General features: G+C 36.5%; 1 protein-coding gene across 1 annotated transcript in view; it reads right to left on the bottom strand.

Moving 5' to 3' along the window:
- The window catches only part of SMC1B (structural maintenance of chromosomes 1B), a 64,148-nt gene that overhangs the window by 24,000 nt on the left and 19,924 nt on the right, over positions 1-20,224 (bottom strand). The window contains exons 10-13 of the mRNA XM_001109647.4: positions 16,308-16,493; positions 13,417-13,596; positions 10,041-10,187; positions 145-282 (exon numbers count right to left, since the gene is read on the bottom strand). Coding sequence (XP_001109647.2) covers positions 145-282; positions 10,041-10,187; positions 13,417-13,596; positions 16,308-16,493 — 651 coding nt within the window. The remainder of the gene's footprint in view (positions 1-144; positions 283-10,040; positions 10,188-13,416; positions 13,597-16,307; positions 16,494-20,224) is intronic.

Raw genomic sequence — 20,224 nt, 5'->3', positions numbered from 1 at the left:
CTCCAGCCTGGGTGACAGAGTGAGACTCTGTCTCAGAAAAAAAAAAAAAGTATCTAAAAATTACATGGAGCTATATAAATGTAATTCCTGAAATTCTATGTCCTGGGTCAAGTGCCCAGCATATTTTATGTAAATCTATATTACCCGGTAAAAAGCAACAAGGTGCTTCTTTTTAATCATCTCCAGTTCATTTTGTGAATATTTGAGTCGTGTTTGAGTTCCTTGTACCAGGGTCTGTATTTGTTTCAAATCTGTTTCTTTGCGGAGTGTCTTCATTAAATCCTAAAAAGAAAGAAAAATATGAGAATATTTTATGATAGAAAAGCACTTTCACTTTTCAAAGTGCTTTCATATGTAATAATTCACTGATTTTTTACATACCACCACACCCATGCCTTACCTCCCTTTCCTCTGATAAGAGACTGGGCAATTAAGTACATTAGTGATCTGGAGTAACTAAAACGCCATACAGCTTCCTCAAAAAAACTAACATTGCTTAACAGGAAAGAATTGGGAATGGAAAATGAAGAGGGGTGTGTATATTCCATCCAACACACATTAACGACATAAATAGGATCTTGTAATTGCCTTGCTTTTAGTGCATCTTTACCTTTTGGCTTGCCTCCCTCATTCCTTTCTTCTTTCACTCACCTTATGCCTCAACCAAATTAACTCCCTCAGACACTCCCTCCCAGTGACTCCAGGTTTTTTTTTTTTTTTTTTTGAGACCGAGTCTCAGTGGTGCGATCTCTGCTCACTGCAAGCTCCACCTCCCTGGTTCACGCCAGTCTCCTGCCTCAGCCTCCCGAGTAGCTGGGACTACAGGTGCCCGCCACCACACCTGGCTAATTTTTTGTATTTTTAGTAGAGATGGGGTTTCATCATGTTAGCCAGATGGGCTCGATCTCCTGACCTTGTGATCTGCCCACCTCGGCCTCCCAAAGTGCTGGGATTACAGACGTGAGCCACTGCGCCCGGCCGACTCCAGGTCTTTAGATAAACTCTTTCAACCAACTGCCAAGCAGAAACTCTGAATCTACCTATAACTTGGAAGTGCTTTCTCCAACCCCAGCTCCCAGTTCTCCTCCCTTCTGGACTTAACCAAGGTACATCTGACATGTATTGACTGATGTCTTAAGTCTCCTAAAACATAAAACCAAGCTGCAGCCTGGTGACCTGGGACACACGTTCTCAGGACCTCTTGAGGCGGTGTCACGGGCATGTCCTTAACCTTGGCAAAATAAACTTCTAAATTAATTAAGACCTGTCTCAGATACTTTTGGTTTACAATAATATAGGGCACAAAATTACTTTCTCCAGATATGCTGATACCATTTATTAAATAATCTATCCTTTTCTCACTGAACTGAAACATCATCTTTGCTGAACATTAATTATTAATTGTTAAGTATACTGGTCTCTATTTCTGGAGTTCCTGTTGTTTCATTAACCTGTTAGATACCTGTAAATAGCTATATCTTGAATTTAGTAAGATTACCATAACTTCTAATCTTGAGGCTTTAGGCAATCTAGTCCACAGGCAGTAAGGTTTTGGGAAAGGACTGTTACTGTCTTTGTTTCAAAGCTAAACTATAACCTAACTTCCTCCCAAAGTTAGTTTGTCCTATCCCCAGGAATGAACAAGAACAGCTTGGAGGTTAGAAGCGAGGTAGAGTCAGTTAAGTCAGATGTTTTTCACTGCCTCAGTTATAATTTTGCAATGGTGGTTCCATAACTTTAAATGATGACTATTGCAGTTTTCATAAATAATATAGGTAAATGATTAAAATAATTAGGCGAATGTGATGGGATAAATACTTATAGACAAACTCATAATTTGGAATCTAAAGTTATATTAAATAATAGATATTTCATTATTTGGGTATTTTCCAATAAAAATATATTGTAGGAAAACATTCTTTAAAAAAAAAATGGTGTCCATTTCAAAAAGGTGAACAATTTTTGTCTAATTCAAAGCTTATTTAAAAGTTATGTATAAAAACAAGGTAAAAGGAATCAGAAAATAAGAGAGAAGTAAAGAAAGTTATAAAAATAGAGGGTTTTTTTTTTTTTTTTTTTTAGTAAGAAAGCTTAAAGAGAAATAATTTTATATGAGAAAGAATCTTGTATGGTAAATTTAGTCCTAGAATAAAATGAATGGTTGTTTAAGAAAAAGGGATGTTCAGGACAAACCAGAAAGCTCAAGCATATCATGAATGGTCTGTGTAAATCACAATAAAAGGATTTATAGAAAAAAACCCAAAAAACTTTTATATGATCAAGTTGTCTCGTATTAAAGGGAAATTATAATGGTCTTTCTAGAGATTGGGCTTGATGTAAAAAAAATTATTCTTGCAACATTATATACAAATAATCAGGCCAAGTATATAATACAGCATTCAGTCCAACCATAACTTGTCTAGTAAAAACAGAAAATTGGAGAGAGAAAAATTATGTTTCAAAAACTAGTACACTTGTTGTTAGATTCTAGTCTTGCCTAATGTTTTTGAATTTTTACAGTTTGGACCAAATTCTAATTTTTCTTGGTTACAAGTCTTCAAAATAACGTTTTCAATTTTTTCCTTCTTTTTTCCCCATTTTTCCTAATGTGGAGTCGCTGAAAACTAAGCTATGCTTTTCGTAAAGCCCTACGAACTGAAGCTAGACAACTTAAATTTCAGAAGAAAATAACAGCAACCTATTTATGTACATAAGCCACTTTCATACCTGCCTGCTAATGTATGGACTTCATAGTAATGTGACCTATATCGATTTTCCAGGATTGTTCTTTTGTTTCTTGTTGTTCTTCCTTCCTTCTCCTATTTTCACAGGACATGAGAAAATCAGCTTTCCTAGTAACTTGGAACCTACCCGTCTAGAAATAAACCATCCTAGCCATAAGAGATCACATGAAACCTGAGACCAGAGACTCATTTTCCTCTAAAATGCTTTCACCAAAAGATTTTTAAAAAGAAAAGGGGGGAAATGCAAAAGGAAAATAAATCTTGGGGCTCCAAAATCACTAAGCTAAAAGGAAAAGTCAAGCTGCGAACTGCGTAGAGGAAACCTGCCTCCTATTCTATTCAGAGTCCCCCCTCTGCTCACCAAGATAAATGCATATCTGACTGCCTCCTTTGGAGAGGCTTCATCAGAAACTCAAAAGAATGCAACCATTTGTCTCTTATCTACCTATGACCTGGAAACCCCCTCTCTGTTTTGAGTTATCCTGCCTTTGCTTCCAGTTGTCTTGCCTTTTCCAGACCGAACAATGTTCATGTTACATGTTGATCGATGTTTCATTTCTCCCTAAAACGTATAAAACCAAACTGTGCTCTGACCACCTTGGGCACATGCTGTCAGGACCTCCTGAGACTGTGTCATGGGTGTGCGTCCTCAACCTTGGCAAAATAAACTTTCTAAATTAACTGACATCTGTCTCAGATATTCAGGGTTCACACTTCCAAGACTACGTTGAATAGTGGTAACAGGTAACTGTCTATTTCTTGATTTTAACTAAAATGATTTCACTGTTTTCACCATTTAAGCAATTATTTCTGTTCAAGAGCTATTTATTTTATTTAAATAATTTCCACTAATTAGTCTTTTACTTAGTATTTTAATTAGGTCTGGCTGCTGAATTTTATCAAATGCCTTTTTTACACATGATGACATGACTTTTCTCCTGCCTTTAATTCATTAATATAATGAATTATGATGATCACTTAAACACCCATGTATCTGTGAAATAAATTCTATCGAGTCAGATGTATTATTTTACTACGGTGCTCAATTCTCTAATACTGACATTTTATTTAGATATTATATATTTATACTCATAAGGGAAGTCAGTTTTTAGGGTTTTTTTGTACTATATATTATTTTACATTAAAGTTATACTACCTTTATAAAATAAGCTGGAAAGTTTCCATCTTTTTTATATATTACATAAAACTAAGCTGTAAACTCATATGGTCCCAGAGGTTATTTTTGGTTTTTACTCGTGGTCAAACATACATAACATAAAATTTACCATCTTTACCATTTTTATTTGGCTAGTCAAGCACAGTTGTGAGATCTTTACCATTTCTAAGTGTACAGTTCAGTAGTGTTTAAATATATCCACATTGAGTACAAGCAATTTCCAGATCTCTTCATCTTGCAAAACTGAAACTCTGTCTCAATTAAACAACAACTCATTTTCCCCTTCTCCAGCCACTGGCAACAACTGGTCTCCTTTCTGTCTCTATGAATTTGACTACTCTAGGTACCTCATGTTAGTGTAATCAGACAGTATTTGTCCTCAAGTTTCATCTATGTTGTAGCATATGTCAGAATTTCCTCCCTTTTTGATGCTGAGTAATATTCCATTGTATGTATATACTACATTCTGTTTATCTATTCATCTGTTGATAGACACCTGGATTGCTTCTACCTTTTGGCTATTGTGAATAATGCTGCTATGAACATGGGTGTATAAATCTCTTTTTTGAGACCCTGCTTTCTTGTTTTGGGTATATGCCCAACATATTCACAGGTTCTCGGGTGACAAAAGAAAGAATTGCAGGATAATATGGTAATTCTATTTTTAATTTTTTGAGAAGCCATCATACCATTTTCCATGATATGATATATACCATTTTATATTCCTGAAGCCTTTTTTCAGTGTAGATCACAGTGGCATTAAATATATATATATATTTAATTCCTCACGCAAAACTAGTTTGCCATTAATCAATAATGGATCTAATTTTCAGCTCCTTAGTACAATGACTTTTATCCTCATGCTTGCTTTTCCTTTGGTGCAATATTGCTGCTGCATCTTGACTGCGTTGCAGTCAGGAGGAAGAAATGCAGAAGATAACACCAAAACTTTCACTTATATCTCACTGGCCAAAACTGTCACATGGCCAGCCCTAGCTACAAGGCAACTTGTGAAATTAATTGTTTTTGTTTTTCACAATCTTGGAATAGAGTCTAGAAAGGAAGGAAACTGTGGATGAGGATTAGGCCAGCAAACTACACCACTGCCTACCTTTTCAAACATTTCACCTTTTTTCTGTTCAATCTTGGTAATTTATATTTTCTAAAAAATATCCATTTCTTCCAAATTTTCCATTTTTAAAACCATACAGTTATTCACATGTAGGATTCTTTTAAAATTATTTTAATGTTTTCATTCCTGATCATGTATGTTTGCTTCTAGCTTTTTTTTTCCTTCATTAGGATTGCAGAGTTTATCTAGTCTTTCAAAAGCACTAGCTTTTAGATTTGCCCCTTTTCTATTTTGAGTTGTTTTCTACTAAATTAATGTCAGCTTTAAAAAAATTTCCTAGCCTGGGCATGATGGCTCATGCCTGTAATCCTAGCACTTTGGGAGGCCAAGGCAGGCAGATCATGAGGTCAGGAGTTCCAGACCAGCCTGGCCAGCACGGTGAAACCCTGTCTCTACTAAAAATACAAAAAATTAGCTGGGCACAGGAGTGCGTGCCTGTAATGCCAGCTACTTGGCAGGCTGAGGCAGGAGAATTGCTTGAACCCAGGAGGCAGAGGTTGCAGTGAGCTGAGATCACCCCCACTGCACTCCAGCCTGGGCAACAGAGTGAGACTCTGTGTCAAAAAAAAAAAAAAAAAATTCCGTGTATAACTTTTGTTATTTTGTGGGTATTCTAATTTCTTTTATTTTTAAATAGAGATGGGGTCTTATCATGTTGTCCAGGCTGGTCTCAAACTCCTGGACTCAAGTGATCCTCCTGCCTTGGCTTCCCAAAGTGCTGAGATTACAGGCAAAAGCCACCATGCCTGGCCAGTTGTTCTAATTGCTTTCCTTTTTTTTTTTTTTTTTTTTGAGACAGGGTCTCTTTCTGTCACCCAGGCTGAAGTGCAGTGACATGATCACTGTTCACTGCAGCCTTGACCTCCCAGGCTTAAGTGATCCTCCTGCCAAGTAGCTGGGACTATAGGTGCATGCCACCACTCCCGGCTAATTTTTTAATTTTTAATTTTTTGTAGAGAAGAGGTCTCACTATGTTGCCCAGTCTGTGGTTCCTCTAATTTTTAAAAAAAGTGACTAATAAGTTCCCTTATATTTTTTCTTTCTTCTTTAGTAATGTAGGCATTACTTGATTACATCCTCTTGATGTAGCTTTTACTATGTCTCAAAGATAATGGTAGGAAGTATATTCCTATTCATCATTTTTGAAATACTTTGTAATCTGCCTCTGGATTACTTCCTTAATTCCAAAACTATCTACATTTCTTAATTTCTACAGAGACAAATATTATTTTGGTCATTATTTCTTGTTTCATTAAATTATGATCAAGGTGACCTATAAAAAGCTCTACTTTTAAAAAACTATTGAGGTTTCCATTGTGGCCGAGCATATGATCAATTTTCATAAATGTTTAACAGATATTTTTAACAGTATCTTGCATTTACTGAGCACTTATTGTTCTATGCAATTTACATTTATTAACCAACTTAATCCTCTTAACAATGCTACGAAATAGATGTTATTATTCACATTATACTGATGAGGAAACTAAAGCATAAAAGCATGTAACTTACTCAGAAGTCACTCTGCTGAAATGTTCCACTATATTTTTATTTTTATTAAGAAGTAGTTTCAAGCCTTCTTTTCCCTAATTCAACCAAACTAAACACTTAACCTTTCCTTCTAAGAGTGATTTTCCAACTCCTGAGTTATCTTTTCCATTCTATTAAAAAAATTAGTTTTACTCTAAATATTAATATTTAGGTGCTATGTGCTGCAAACAGATTTATAATGGAAATCTTTGTCTTATGTTACATATAATCTTCTTTATTCAATTAAATTATAAGTACTTACTGAAAGCTTACTACACACAAGGATTTTTAACCTTTAAGTTCACAGTGTCTGATATTATTACTTTTGTTTTCTTTTTGTTTGCATTTGTCAGGTGAGCATCCCATTATTTTTCAACATTCAGGTTTTTTTCTGTTTTCCTTCTTTTTTTTTTTTTTTTTTTTTTTTTTTTTTTTGAGGCAGAGTCTTGCCTTGTTGCCCAGGCTGGAGTGAAGCGGCATGATCTCAGCTCATGGCAACCTCTGCTTCCCAGTTCAAGCTATTTCTCCTGCCTCAGCCTCCTGAGTAGCTGGGCCTACAGGTGCGCGCCAACATGCCCAGCTAATTTTTGTATTTTTAGTAGAGACACGGTTTCACTATGTTGGCCAGGCTGGTCTTGAACTCCTGACCTCGTGATCCGCCCACCTCAGCCTCCTAAAGTGTTGGGATTACAGGCGTGAGCCACTGCGCCCGGCCAAGCCTCTGTTGTTTCAAGGCCACTGCTGTTTCAGGTCAGTTTTAGGAGCTGGTTGAGTGAAGTGCCTGAGAGCCAGTTCTCCTTGGGTTCAATCCCAAGCACCCATAGTTCCTGGGGGTATGACCTCGCCAAGCCACTTAACGTGTCTGTAACTCAGGTTATTCAACTAGAAAATGTGAGTAGTAAAAATACCCATCACCAGCTGTCGTGAGAATCAAATTAGTGAATTCTACATGAAGTGTGTGGATTTGCACATAGCTTTGCATTTGGAGATGGGGTTTTGTCCTATTGGCCAGGCTGGTCTCAAACTCCTGACCTCAGGTGATCCACCCGCCTTGGCCTCCCAAAGTGCTGGGATTACAGGCGTGAGCTACCACGCCTGGCCAGAAGTACGTTTTTTAGTCCTGGAAAATCTTTTTGTGCGTTGGGGATTGGCAGGGGAAGGATGACCCTATACTAAATTTCCTTAATGCTCCGTTACTTTTTTGCTCAAGTTGTTGCCTGGCTCCTAGAACACCTCAGATACATTTATGTATTTCTTTCACCACTGAGGACCATGTCTGAGTATTAAAGTCCCCGAAATCACAGCACCCCACAAGGATTTTCTATACCTGAGGGTCAGTGATTACAAGAGAAGACTGTCAGTACCACCCTGAGACGAGGCAGAGGAAAAGATCTCTCTGGTATCCCTGGACTCTTCCCAACTCAGGAATAGGGAGGCCACAAATTTCCTACTAAGCTAATATTTAGCTTCATGGGGTTCAAGAAGATCAGGCATCCTCACATGGGACAAATGTTTAACTTACCCCCAGATTCTGCTATGTCCTGATTCTTACCCAAGCACTCTTCACATCAAAAGAGAGGAAGCCCTATATCAGCTTTTCCCAGCAGCCTCCCTCAGAACCCAAGACATCATTCTCACCTAGCTGCCGCCTGGTTCAGGTTGTGACACACAGATGGAACCTTAGCATGGACATGGATGGGAAGCAAGATTGACTTTAAGTTGGTATCTTCCCAGAACTCTCTCTGTGCCTAGGCCTAAATTTGTTGAAGTCTTTAAAAGCTGAATATTTCTACACCTTAGATTAAAACATAAAATGTAGTCTTATGCTTCAGAAAAAGATGAAAATTAGTCAAGTAACTTTGCCAAAGTAAGTGCTTGAATCAACCAATGAAGAAAACTAAATAGAAACAATAAATAAATAATCTGAAAGCATTCTATTGATTTAGCATCTGTAAATTTGGCTTCAATAAATGAGGGAATTACAATATTCAACAAATTATACTTTTGTAAAATGGTAAGTCAGTCGGTAAAAATAAAGCAGGGTCCCCAGTCATCAAAATAAATTTCAGATAAATAAAAAATATAAATGTTAAAAACACAAAAGCACTAGAAGGAAGCATTATTGAACTTCTTTTGTGATCTTCAGAAAGAATTAGGTCTTTCTAAGCATAACACATCCTAAAATCCAGAAGTTATAAAAGATTAATAAATTTGGCTACATAAAGATTAAAAACACATGCATGACAAAAAGAACAAAGTCAATGTCAAAGAGATACTCAGCAATTAAAAATAATAACTTTTGATACACACATGAATCTCAAAAATACTAAGTGAAGAAAATATAACACAAAAGACAACTGACTGTATGAATCCATTTATATGGAAGTCTAGAAGAGGAAAAACTATAATGATAGAAAGCAGATTGGGTTGTGAGGCCCCAAAGGGTCCAGAAGAGGGGACTGACTAAAAGGAACCCAAAGGAATTTTGGGGGGTGATGAAAATGTTCTATATCATGAGTGCATGATCATGATATAGATATCATGATATATCATGATGGTTATGTGACTATGTACATTTGTCAAAACTTACTAAATTATACTTAAAATTAGTGACTGTTACGGTATATAAATTATATTCCAACTGAAGCTGACTAAAAAGTCAAATGAAAAATGTTTACAACACATATGACTAAGGACTAAATTACTTAATACAAATAATTCTTAAAATAGTAATAAAATAAGGAACAATGTACTAGAAAAATGTGCAGAGAAAATAAGCAGTTCACAGAAGGAAGAATTACAGAGGACCATTACATTCATGAGGAAATGCCCAACCTCAGTTATATTTTAAGAAATGCCTATCAGGCCGGGCACAGTGGCTCACAACTGTAATCCCAGCACTTTGGGAGGCCCAGGCAGGCGGATCACCTGAGGTCGGGAGTTCAAGACCAGCCTCACCAACATGGAGAAACCCCATCTCTACTAAAAATACAAAATTAGCTGGGCATGGTGGCACATGCCTGTAATCCCAGCTACTCAGGAGGCTGAGGCAGGAGAATCACTTGAACCCGGGAGGCGGAGGTTGTAGTGAGCCGAGATCACGCCATGGCACTCCAGCCTGGGCAACAAGAGAGAAACTTCATCTAAAAAAGAAAAAAACAACTTGCTGCAAACACTATAGCAACAGTCTATTATAAAACAAAGAAAATAGGAAAAATAATACATATGCTTGCACATACCAAGAAAATTTCTGGAAGCTATGTATCAAACCGTGTTTAGTAAATACCACTGAGATATAAGGAAGAGAGTAAGGGAAAGATTTTTATTTTTTATTTTTATTTCATTCTGCATTATTTCAATTCTTAAACTACAGAAATGGTTATTATAAAAAACCCACCCAGTTTAAAAACACAATTATTCTACTTACTATATTACAACTTTTATGGCATGGATTTACCTTTAGCTCTTGGATTTTCTGGCTTCGTCTGTCTCTTAGATTCTTTAACTCTTTCTCATCCCAGCATCTAGCCTTGTATTTTAAGTCACTTGACCCTCCGGAGATCACTCCAGATTTTAAAAATAATGTTCCATCAAGAGCTACTGTCTGTAAAATTAAAAATATTTTGCCCTGAAGAAATGTACACAAAGATACAAATAAAAACATACTGTGGCAATTTTTAAAGTTAAGAATAAAACAGATGAGAAAAGATACTTACTGAACTTTACTAATAAAATATCTAGTTTATGAAGAGACCCCAAACAATAAACAAACCACAAATTTAAAATCCATTTTACTAAGGCCCAAAGCAATTCTAGGCAATAAATTATTGATTTAGTCTTATATCAATATCTGGGTTGGTTCCAATTTTTCCTGTTATACACAATGATTCAGTGAATAAAGCTTGTACACACATCATTTCATACACATGTAAGTTAATCTATAAGCTAAGTTCCTCAAAGGCACAAGTGAGAGAACTGCCCTTCATTGAACTGGTATAAATTTAAGTTCCCACAACAGTGAACAGAAGAATCTCTTTCCCCATAAAGTGTTACTAAACATTTTGATGTTGGTCAATCTGACAGGTGAAAATAGTACCTCAGTGTAATTTTAATGAGTATTTTCCATATGAGTGAGGTTGTATTTCCATGTTTAAGAATCATTATATTTCCTTTTATGAAAACAAGTTTGTTCATATCCCTTGCCCATTTTCCCACTATATTATTGTTCTTTTCCACAGTGATTTGTAAGAACATCTGCTCTTTACTATGAGCTACAAATATTTTCCCGTTTGCCATTTTTCTTTTGATTTTTCTTATGGTAGTCTTTGCCATGCAGAAACTCTTTGTTAGGTGAATTCATTCATCTTTTATAGCTTTTGGGTTTTTTTTTCATATTGGAAAAGCCTTCCTGTCTCTGAGATTAAGAAAAAATTTCCCAGGCCAGGAGTGGTGGCTCATGCCTGTAATCCCATCACTTTGGGAGGCCAAGGCAGGCGGATCACTTGAGGTCAAGAGTTTCAGACCAGCCTGGCCAACATGGTGAAACCCCATCTCTACTGAAAATACAAAAATTAGCCAGGTGTGGTGGTGGGCACCTGTAATCTCAGTTACTTGGGAGGCTGAGGCACGAGAATCGCTTGAGCCTGGGAGACAGAGGTTGCAGTAAGCAGAGATCGCACCACTGCACTCCAGCTTGGGTGACAGAGCAAGACTCCATTTCAAAAAAAAAAAGAAAAGAAAAAATTTCCCATGGTTTCTCTTAGAAATTTTATGGTTTTACTTTTTACATTAACATTTCTAATTCATCTGGAATTTATCCTGATACAAGGAATGAGGTTTAGATTAACGATATTTTATTCCAGGTGGTACCCAGCAAAGTGGTACCCTGCACTTTATTTGCTATTGTTTAATATGTGAAATTTTGGAAAAAATAATATTTTCACAAATTTTCCAGCTACTTACTGACATTTTTCTAGGTCTGTTTTTTGCTTCACCATATTAAAAGGGCACAGTACAAATAGATCTTTCTATAATATATGTTTTAGAGTAACAACCAACCAGTCTATAGGAGAAGAAAATAAATAATTGTGTCTCTGGTTAAGGGAAACAGATAGAATAATTACATATATGTAAAGAGATTCGGGATTTTCAAATTGTGGTACATAAATTTTTAAAATATGTAAAAACTCAGTTATCACTAAAATATGGTGACCAAACTATAGCTAGCAGAATTGATGTAATTCATATTTGTAGTTTATAGATACTGTATGTAGTTTATATATACTATAGTTTACAAGTAAACAAGTAAACCAAAATATTTAATACTACTCGCAATGTTTGACTAAAGAAAATTCTAAAACATGGTATCAAGTATATAGAAAACCAAAAGCACAAATTGCAGATGATTCACCAGATGATTTCTTTGAAAATGTGACATCTATCCAATGGTTTGACCCAATCTAAAATAGAGAAAATTCTTCCAAAGTTCCTAAGATATAGTCAAGATACAAATAAGATACACCTGATTAAAATTTTAAACTACTGATAAAAATAAGATACAATCTAAAGGGGTAAAGATGTTATTGTGAACAAGATAGAAACCATAAATATTTGTTATATGAAGGAATAAGCAATCATATCTTCACGTGACTTCTTTGACCACACAAATCTTCAAATATCAATTCTATGAAATATACAAATATACAAAAGTAGATGTTAGTGTAGTTAATTAGGCAGCAAAATAAGAAAAACAATAACTACACTACCTTAAATTTAACATGTAGAATTCAACGACAGTGATTACATTATGCTTAAGATTATTGATCAGACACACCAAAATGTATGAAAAATTAATCATATTACATAAGTCAATAAATTTAACACTGGAAATCTTCATGTCTCATTAAGAAGTGCCTGTTTGTGTTAATTTGCAATTCTGGACAGTCCAGATTAAATGTGTTAATTGACTAGTAAGTAATAAAATTACTACCAGTTTTTGAGAGCTATTTGCCAGGCACTATAATAGCGTTTTTCATGTTATTACTTAATTCTTATAACCCTATAAAACAGGTAATATTATTTCCCCAATTTTAGATGAGAAAACTAAAACTAGAGGTTTATAAACTTCCCTAAAGTCACATAATTAGTTACTAAGTAGCATCACTGGTCTTACTTTATAGCTTATATACCCTCAAGCATTATGTTATACTTCATCGTAAATGTAGTTTTTTAAAAAAAACTACATCAGATTATTTGAGTTTAACATTGCTCAACTAAATACAAATATAACTAAATACTCTCTATTCAACTAAGAGTAAAATAGTACTTACTTTTAAGACCAAAATTATTCCCTCAAGATACCTGTATTTAGTAATCTCATTTCAATTGTGTTCTCTAGAAATTCAAATATGTTAAACCTTGAATATGCAAAAGGACAGTTAGTATCTCCACTAAAGTATGGAAGAATTAGCCCACGTTGTAAAATAAACACCCAAAATCTTTCCTGGTATTCAAAACCACAGGTACTATATCCAGCGTTCCATGTAAGGTTAAACAACAACAACAACAACTAACTGCTTTAGGATATTATTAAAATAAATCTAATTTCCGAAATATAATTTATGATGTTGAGAAATGCTATAAGGGTTTTTTTTCTAAATTCAACAGAAAATTATAAAAACCACTGAGGCCATAACCCCCTTAGGTTCTATGTTGGTTCTCTTTAGAAAAAAGAACATATACAACGCATATATAAATATTTGTGTTTGTGTATGTTAGTCATATAAATACTACTTCAACTTATCCAAAGATGTGATCCAAGCCTCTTTTCTTACTTTCCGTCTTTCAGGTCCACCGAATGCAATATGCCTTGCTTCTTCCACAGTCTCACAAACAAGACCATTTCCACACACAAACTGAATCACTTTCTTCAGCTGAGGAAACTGAGTTTTTATGACATCAATCACCATTTTACAGCCTTTAAGTTCCCTTAATCTTTCGTTGATTGGCTTGATCTAAAGGGTTTTAAAATATTTAACACGTTAGATACACTGAAATAAAAACCAAATGTTCATTATATTCTTTCTCACAAAACGTATATACGCATGACAGCAAAAGATTAACAGTATGTACCCAGCCGGGCATGATGCTCACGCCTGTAATCCCAGAATTTTGGGAGGCCAAGGTGGGCAGATCACTTGAGGTCAGGAGTTTGAGACCAGCCTGGCCAACATGGTGAAACCCTGCCTCTACTAAAAATACAGAAAAATTAGCCAGGCATGGTGGCACATGCCTGTAATCCCAGCTACTCAGGAGGCTGAGGCAGGAGACTCGCTTGAGCTTGGGAGACGGTAGTTGTAGTGAGCTGAGATAGCACTACTGCACTCCAGCCTAGGCAACAGAGTGAGACTCCATCTCAGAACAAACAAACAAAAAAACCCAAAAAAACCAAAAAGACAAAAAACAAAAGAAAAAAACAGTATGTAATTACACACCATAAAAAACTGATAAGAACATGATGAACTACATCCCACCATGGGTTTTGGTAATATTTTTTAAAAACAAAAACTTCATCAAAAGCCAGAAGATGTAATTTCCAGTTTCAACTCTGTCACTAACCAGTCAGGATAAAACAATGTATAGGAAGTGTTCCACAAGACACTTTCAAAATCATAAAATCTAGTGGAAAATAATACCCATTTAGATATGTGTCAAGAGAGCAACAAAACACTACGGAATTTTAAAAAACCACTTTTGGGCCAGGCGTGTAGTTCACGCCTGTAATCCCAGCACTTTGGGAGGCTGAGGCAGGTGGATCACCTGAGCTCAGGAGTTCAAGACCAGCCCAGCCAACATGGTAAAATCCTGTCTCTACTAAAAATACAAAAATTAACCGAGTGTGGTGGCAGGCGCCTGTAATCCCAGCTACTCAGGAGGATGAGACAGGAGAATTGCTTGAACCCAGGAGGCGGAGGTTGCAGTGAGCAAAGATTGCGCCATTACACTCCAGGCTGGGCAACAAAGAGTGAGACTCTGTCTCAAAAAAACAAACAAACAAAAAAAAAAACAGAAAAACACAAACAAAACACTTTCGACTTAAATGATCAGGAAAGCCTTCAGACCTTCTTAGTAATGACTTTTAGGTTGGGTTTACAACAGATCACAAAAGTGTCTACAATGTATTACCAAAATCCAGCAAGTATGATCTCACTTTTTAATAAAACAAACAAAACAAAGAAGAAAACATATATACAACCAAAATGTGTATGTGTACGTGTGTGTATATACACTTGGGAATATATAGTTATATAAATTGAGTGTATGGAAGCAATCTAAAGCTGTTACTATTAAGGAATCAGACATTATGAAGGGGTAGGAGTATTCCCTTTATATTTGATACACTTCTGTGTAAGATTTTTTAAAAAATGAGTTTGTCTTGAAAAAAATCTCAAGTGAGAAATAAGTAAAACAGGATTCTAACAGGCAGATGAGATGGGGTAAAGAATTTCAGTGAGCAGAAGGTAACAACAGTGTGGAAGTACAAAAGGGAGGTCTGGACCATAAGTAGCACCAGCCCCTCCTCTGTGGAGATCTTATGCCAAGTGCTTTACATGTAACAACTCCTTGTAGTAATCCAATATGGTAAGAACTAATTCTTCCATTTCCACACATGGAAAACTGATACTCAGAAAAATTAAGAATAGGCCAGGCGCGGTGGCTCACGCCTGTAATCAAAGCACTTTGGGAGGCTGAGGCAGGCGCATCACCTGAGGTCGGGCGCATCACCTGAGACCAGCCTGACCAACGTGGAGAAACCCCGCCTCTACTAAAAATCCAAAGAAAAAAAAAAGAAAAAGAAAAAGCCGGGTGTGGTGGCACATACCTGTAATCCCAGCTACTTGGGAGGCTGAGGCAGGAGAATTGCTTGAACTCGGGAGGCAGAGGCTGCAGTGAACCAAGATCGCGCCACTGCACTCCAGATTGGGCAAAAGAGCAAGACTCCGTCTCAAAAAAAAAAAAAAAAAAGAAAGAAAAGAAAAAAGAAAAATTAAGAATAAATTAGTAAGATCTAATTAGAAGTAGGGCTGAGATTCAAACTCAGAGCAGTCTAGCTCTAAGGCATGTGCTCTTAACTACTATGAAGACTGCCTGCAATTCAGGGTCTTGACTGGTGAACCAAAGAGGACACTTTTTTGAGTAGTCGATGAATAATCACTGAAGGATATCAATCATGATGTGACAGAGTTTCTGCTTCATGAATTTAGACTCAGGATATGTTAAGGTATCTCAATACATACCTCAAGGCTCAAAATTTAGCCTCTTTCACAAAGAGTTAACACACTGGGTCAAATATTTACAATTAAGACTGAATTGGCATTTCACCAACAGACCATACATCTTATCCATTTCCTATACTTTGCTATATAGGACAAAATACATTGCTGGCTAATAGGTAGAGTGGTGCACTGCTAGTGCAATGAAATCAAAGGTAGAATTCTGTAAAAACTAGATAAGGAAGAAATGATATGATGTCAAGAAAGAGAATAGCCACTTGATATTATTCTTTGCTTGCCAATATATTTAACACCAGCCATTTAAATGATTGCCTAACTGACATACAAGCTACAATTTTTTTCAATCACTATCATAGTTTTAGGCAATAAGATCATTCTCTAAAAGACAAGATTTTTATCACTATAAATACCAGGCATTACAAAGTTCTTACATCAAGGTAATCTAGAGCAAGGAATGTCTCAGGTTCAGCTCTTTCCTCTTTCAGAAATCGAATACAATCTTTTGCTACCTTTTCAGAGGCTACAACAATGGCAATAATGTACCGGCCAAAAAGCTTAGTAACAGCCAGCTGGTATTTCTTATGAATAGGATGACACAGGTCAAGTAGTCTTCCAAACTTAGCAGGTTTCAAAAAAGGAGAGAAAAATAGATATATTAGACTGAAATATATAATTCATTGTTATCTAATGTAACAAAGTAGCACAGACAAAAACTAATTTTATAAAATTACATACATCATAATTAATAGAGTTTTATTCAAATAGACCTAAGTTTCATTATGCAATGTCCATCTAGCTATGTAACACTTCATTTAAAAAAAGAGTAATAAAGAGGGACTAGCCTTACCAAAATATTAAAATAGTTTCTAAAACTACATGATTAAATACTAATTTATTCCCTTATCTATTAAACAAGAATCTATAAGAGACCTGCTATTGCAGGTACTGAGCTAGGCGCTGGATAAAACATTAATGAACAAAGTAGATACCTTCTGACCTCACAGAATTTTCAGTCTAGTGAGGAAGATATAAATAATCAATAATCACATGTAGGTACAAAATGGAGCTAGACACTGACAAAGTAGAGAGTGCTCTGAGAATATTTAACAGGGACCAGGTTGGCATAAGAAGTCTAGGAAGGATTTCCAGCTGGGCGTGGTGGCTCACACCTGTAATACCAGCACTTTAGGAGGCCGAGGAGAGTAGATCATGGGGTCAAGAGATCGGGACCATCCTGGTCAATGTGGTGAAACCTTGCCTCTACTAAAAATACAAAAATTAGTTGAGCGTGGCAGTGCGTGCCTGTAGTTCCAGCTGCTTGGGAGGCTGAGGCAGGAGAATCACTTGAACCCAGGAGGCGAAGGTTGTGGTGAGCCGAGATCACGCCACTACACTCCGGCCTGGCGACAGAGCAAGACTCTATCTCAAAAAAAAAAAAAAAAGAAAAGTCAAGGAAGGATTTCCACGAAGTGTTACTTGATCTGAGACCTGAAGAATGGTCAAGAATGTATTAGATTGAAGTTCAAAAACTTTACTAGAAAATGTTTGGATGTCGAGCATCATGTATCAGTGGTCTCTAGAATATCTGAAGGTTTAATTTTCTGTCTTTGGACTCCTTCCTCCATTTGTTAGGTTCTACTTCAAGAATACCATTTTCCTATGATAAAACATCACTGTCTTTGCTCTGTTTAAATATCTTTGACTTTTTCTTCTCCATTGTGATTATCTCAAGCCTTTCTTCAGGGTCAATAATTTGATTTTCAATTGTGTAATCTATTATTTTTTGCTACCTTTATTTTTTTTTTTTTTAAAGAGATGAGGTCTTGCTATGTTGCCCAGGCCGGTCTCAAACTCCTAGGTTCAAGCTATCCTCCTGCCTCAGCCTCCGAGTAGCTGAAACTAGGTACACACCATCACACCTGGCAGCTACTTCTAATTTATTAACATTTCTTGCTATTAATGCTTCTAATTTGTTAATTTGTCTATGTTACTTATTACTTACATGCTAACTATAATTATTTGGTAATAATGCCTATTCCTGATTTGTTTTCACAGCTTACATTTTCCTTTTTATCTTATTGTTTTACCTTATATTTGAATCTAGTTTCATAAATTCAAGTTCTTATTAAATTGCCCATAGTGCAAAACATTTACAGGGGATTTTGTTCTGTAACCTTCTAGACTGGGCTCTTTGACTTCTAAATGTTTTTAAATAGTTTCTTCCTCTTTGTTATTATATGTACCTATAGCTGCCACAGTGATTCTTTTCACTTTGCTTATGTTTAATGTGAGCAGCTCTGTTCAGATCTTTGATTTGCTATGGTGGATAATTTTCTTAATTCCTTTTCTCACAGAACTGAGACAATTACCTCCTCTGAGCAACACTTGATAGAATAAGTATTTCCTATTCTGTTTACTTTCTTGTAAGGGATTGGATAGTAGCGGCAAGTGAGAACTCACCTAAGACTTTTTAAGAACACACTTCATTTAAGTACCTGAATTCTCTCTCATCTGAGTTTTTAATTAATATCCCATACCAAGTTCTTCTACCTTGAGGGAGGAGGACAAATCTCATCTAGAAAAGAGGGCTTCAAAATGGCCTCCCAATTTTAAAGCCCTAGTGAGACCTAGGGTCTTCACTCTCATTAGAGAGCATATGAGCTTCACGTTCCCCAATTCACCAGTGTTTTTTTCTTTTGTTTTGTTTTTTGTTTTTTTGAAACAGAGTCTTGCTCTGTCACCCAGGCTGGAGTGCAGTGTTGCAATCTCCGCTCACTGCAACCTCTACCTCCCGGGTTCAAGCAATTCTCCTGCCTCAGCCTCCCAAGTAGCTGGGATTACAGGCATGCACCACCACGCCCCACTAAATTTTTTGTATTTTTAGTAGAGACAGTATTTCACCATGTTGGCCAGGCTGGTTTCAAACCCCTGACCTCAAGTGATCCATCCACTTCGGCCTCCCAAAGTGCTGGGATTACAGGCACCCAGTTCACCAGTTTTTAAATCTAACTCTCTCCAGTTAGAAGAGAAAAGGAAACAAATACATGTGAGTTTGCTTCTTGCTAGATCAAGGAATACTAGGTGAGAATTCTCAGGAATTAGTCAATTTATCAGTTCAGCTTCTGTGGAGTTGAGAAAAAGCAATGCTATACTTCAATACATTTTTTTAAAAATCCTAGATTATCACCATTTTCTAAAGTTTATGGCATCAGGTAGATTTTTTTTTAACTAGTTGTGTGTGTGTGTGTGTGTGTGTGTGTGTGTGTGTGTTTTACTAGCTGTTGTCATTTGGATAGGAATTGGGGGATCCAGATTTTGTGACCTAGACTTACTTCTGCATCATTATCTGGAAGTCAAAACCAACATTTAAGAGTCAGAAAGTCAAAACAGATGCTATAAAGGAGATGAAGATGGGTGGCCAGAGAGATAGGAGGAAAACCATGAAAGTGTGGATATGGAGGCCAATGGTAGATGTTTCCTTTTTTTGGGAGACAGTCTCACTCTGTCACCCAGGCTGGAGTGCAATGGTGTGATCTCAGCTCACGGCAACCTCTGCCTCCTGTGTTCAAGCGGTTCTCCTGCCTCACCCTCCAGAGTAGCTGGTATTACAGGTGCCTGCCACAAAGTGGGGCTACTTTTTGCATTTTTAGTAGACACAGGGTTTAACCATGTTGGCCAGGCTGGTTTCAAACTCCTGACCTTAGCTGATCCACCTGCCTCAGCCTCTCAGAGTACTGGGATTACAGACGTGAGCCACTGCCCTGGTCGGTAGGTGTTTCAAAATAGAGCAGTGGTTACCAGTCTCAAATGCTGAAAATAGGCCATATTATAAAATAAGGACTGCACAGTATACACTGATATTAGTGACAAGAGGGTCAGATGCCACCTCGATACAAAAGGAAATAATCTTGTGATGCTGACACCCCAAGCAACAAGTGATATTGTATTTTGGTTAATGAAATACACTAGCAATACCGGATGCACAGTCATACTTAAGAGAATAAAAATATGCCAATCATGTCTGCTGAAAAAATATTTCAAAAACAAATAAAATCATGAAAAACATGAGGTTCGAGGCTATGTGTCTGGAGGGCTCAGGTTACTTCACAGCATCCAAGTCCTTTAGGGGATACTGGCCACAATTTGAACTTTCTGAGTACTACGTTCATGTCATGCTTCTCCCCAATAATTACGTACCTACAGCTACTACCGGAAGTTTTACCCTAATTATTTACTGTTACATTTTAAATATAAAGAGTCAAACACAAAATTTAAAGATGTCTAAAATAATATTGCTTTGTAATAATGGTAATTTTTTTTTTTTTTTTTTTTGAGACGGAGTCTCGCT

The sequence above is a fragment of the Macaca mulatta genome, chromosome 10 (genome assembly GCF_049350105.2).
Source record: "Macaca mulatta isolate MMU2019108-1 chromosome 10, T2T-MMU8v2.0, whole genome shotgun sequence".
Lineage (NCBI taxonomy): Eukaryota > Metazoa > Chordata > Mammalia > Primates > Cercopithecidae > Macaca > Macaca mulatta.
This window is presented reverse-complemented; position numbering and strand designations above follow the sequence as displayed.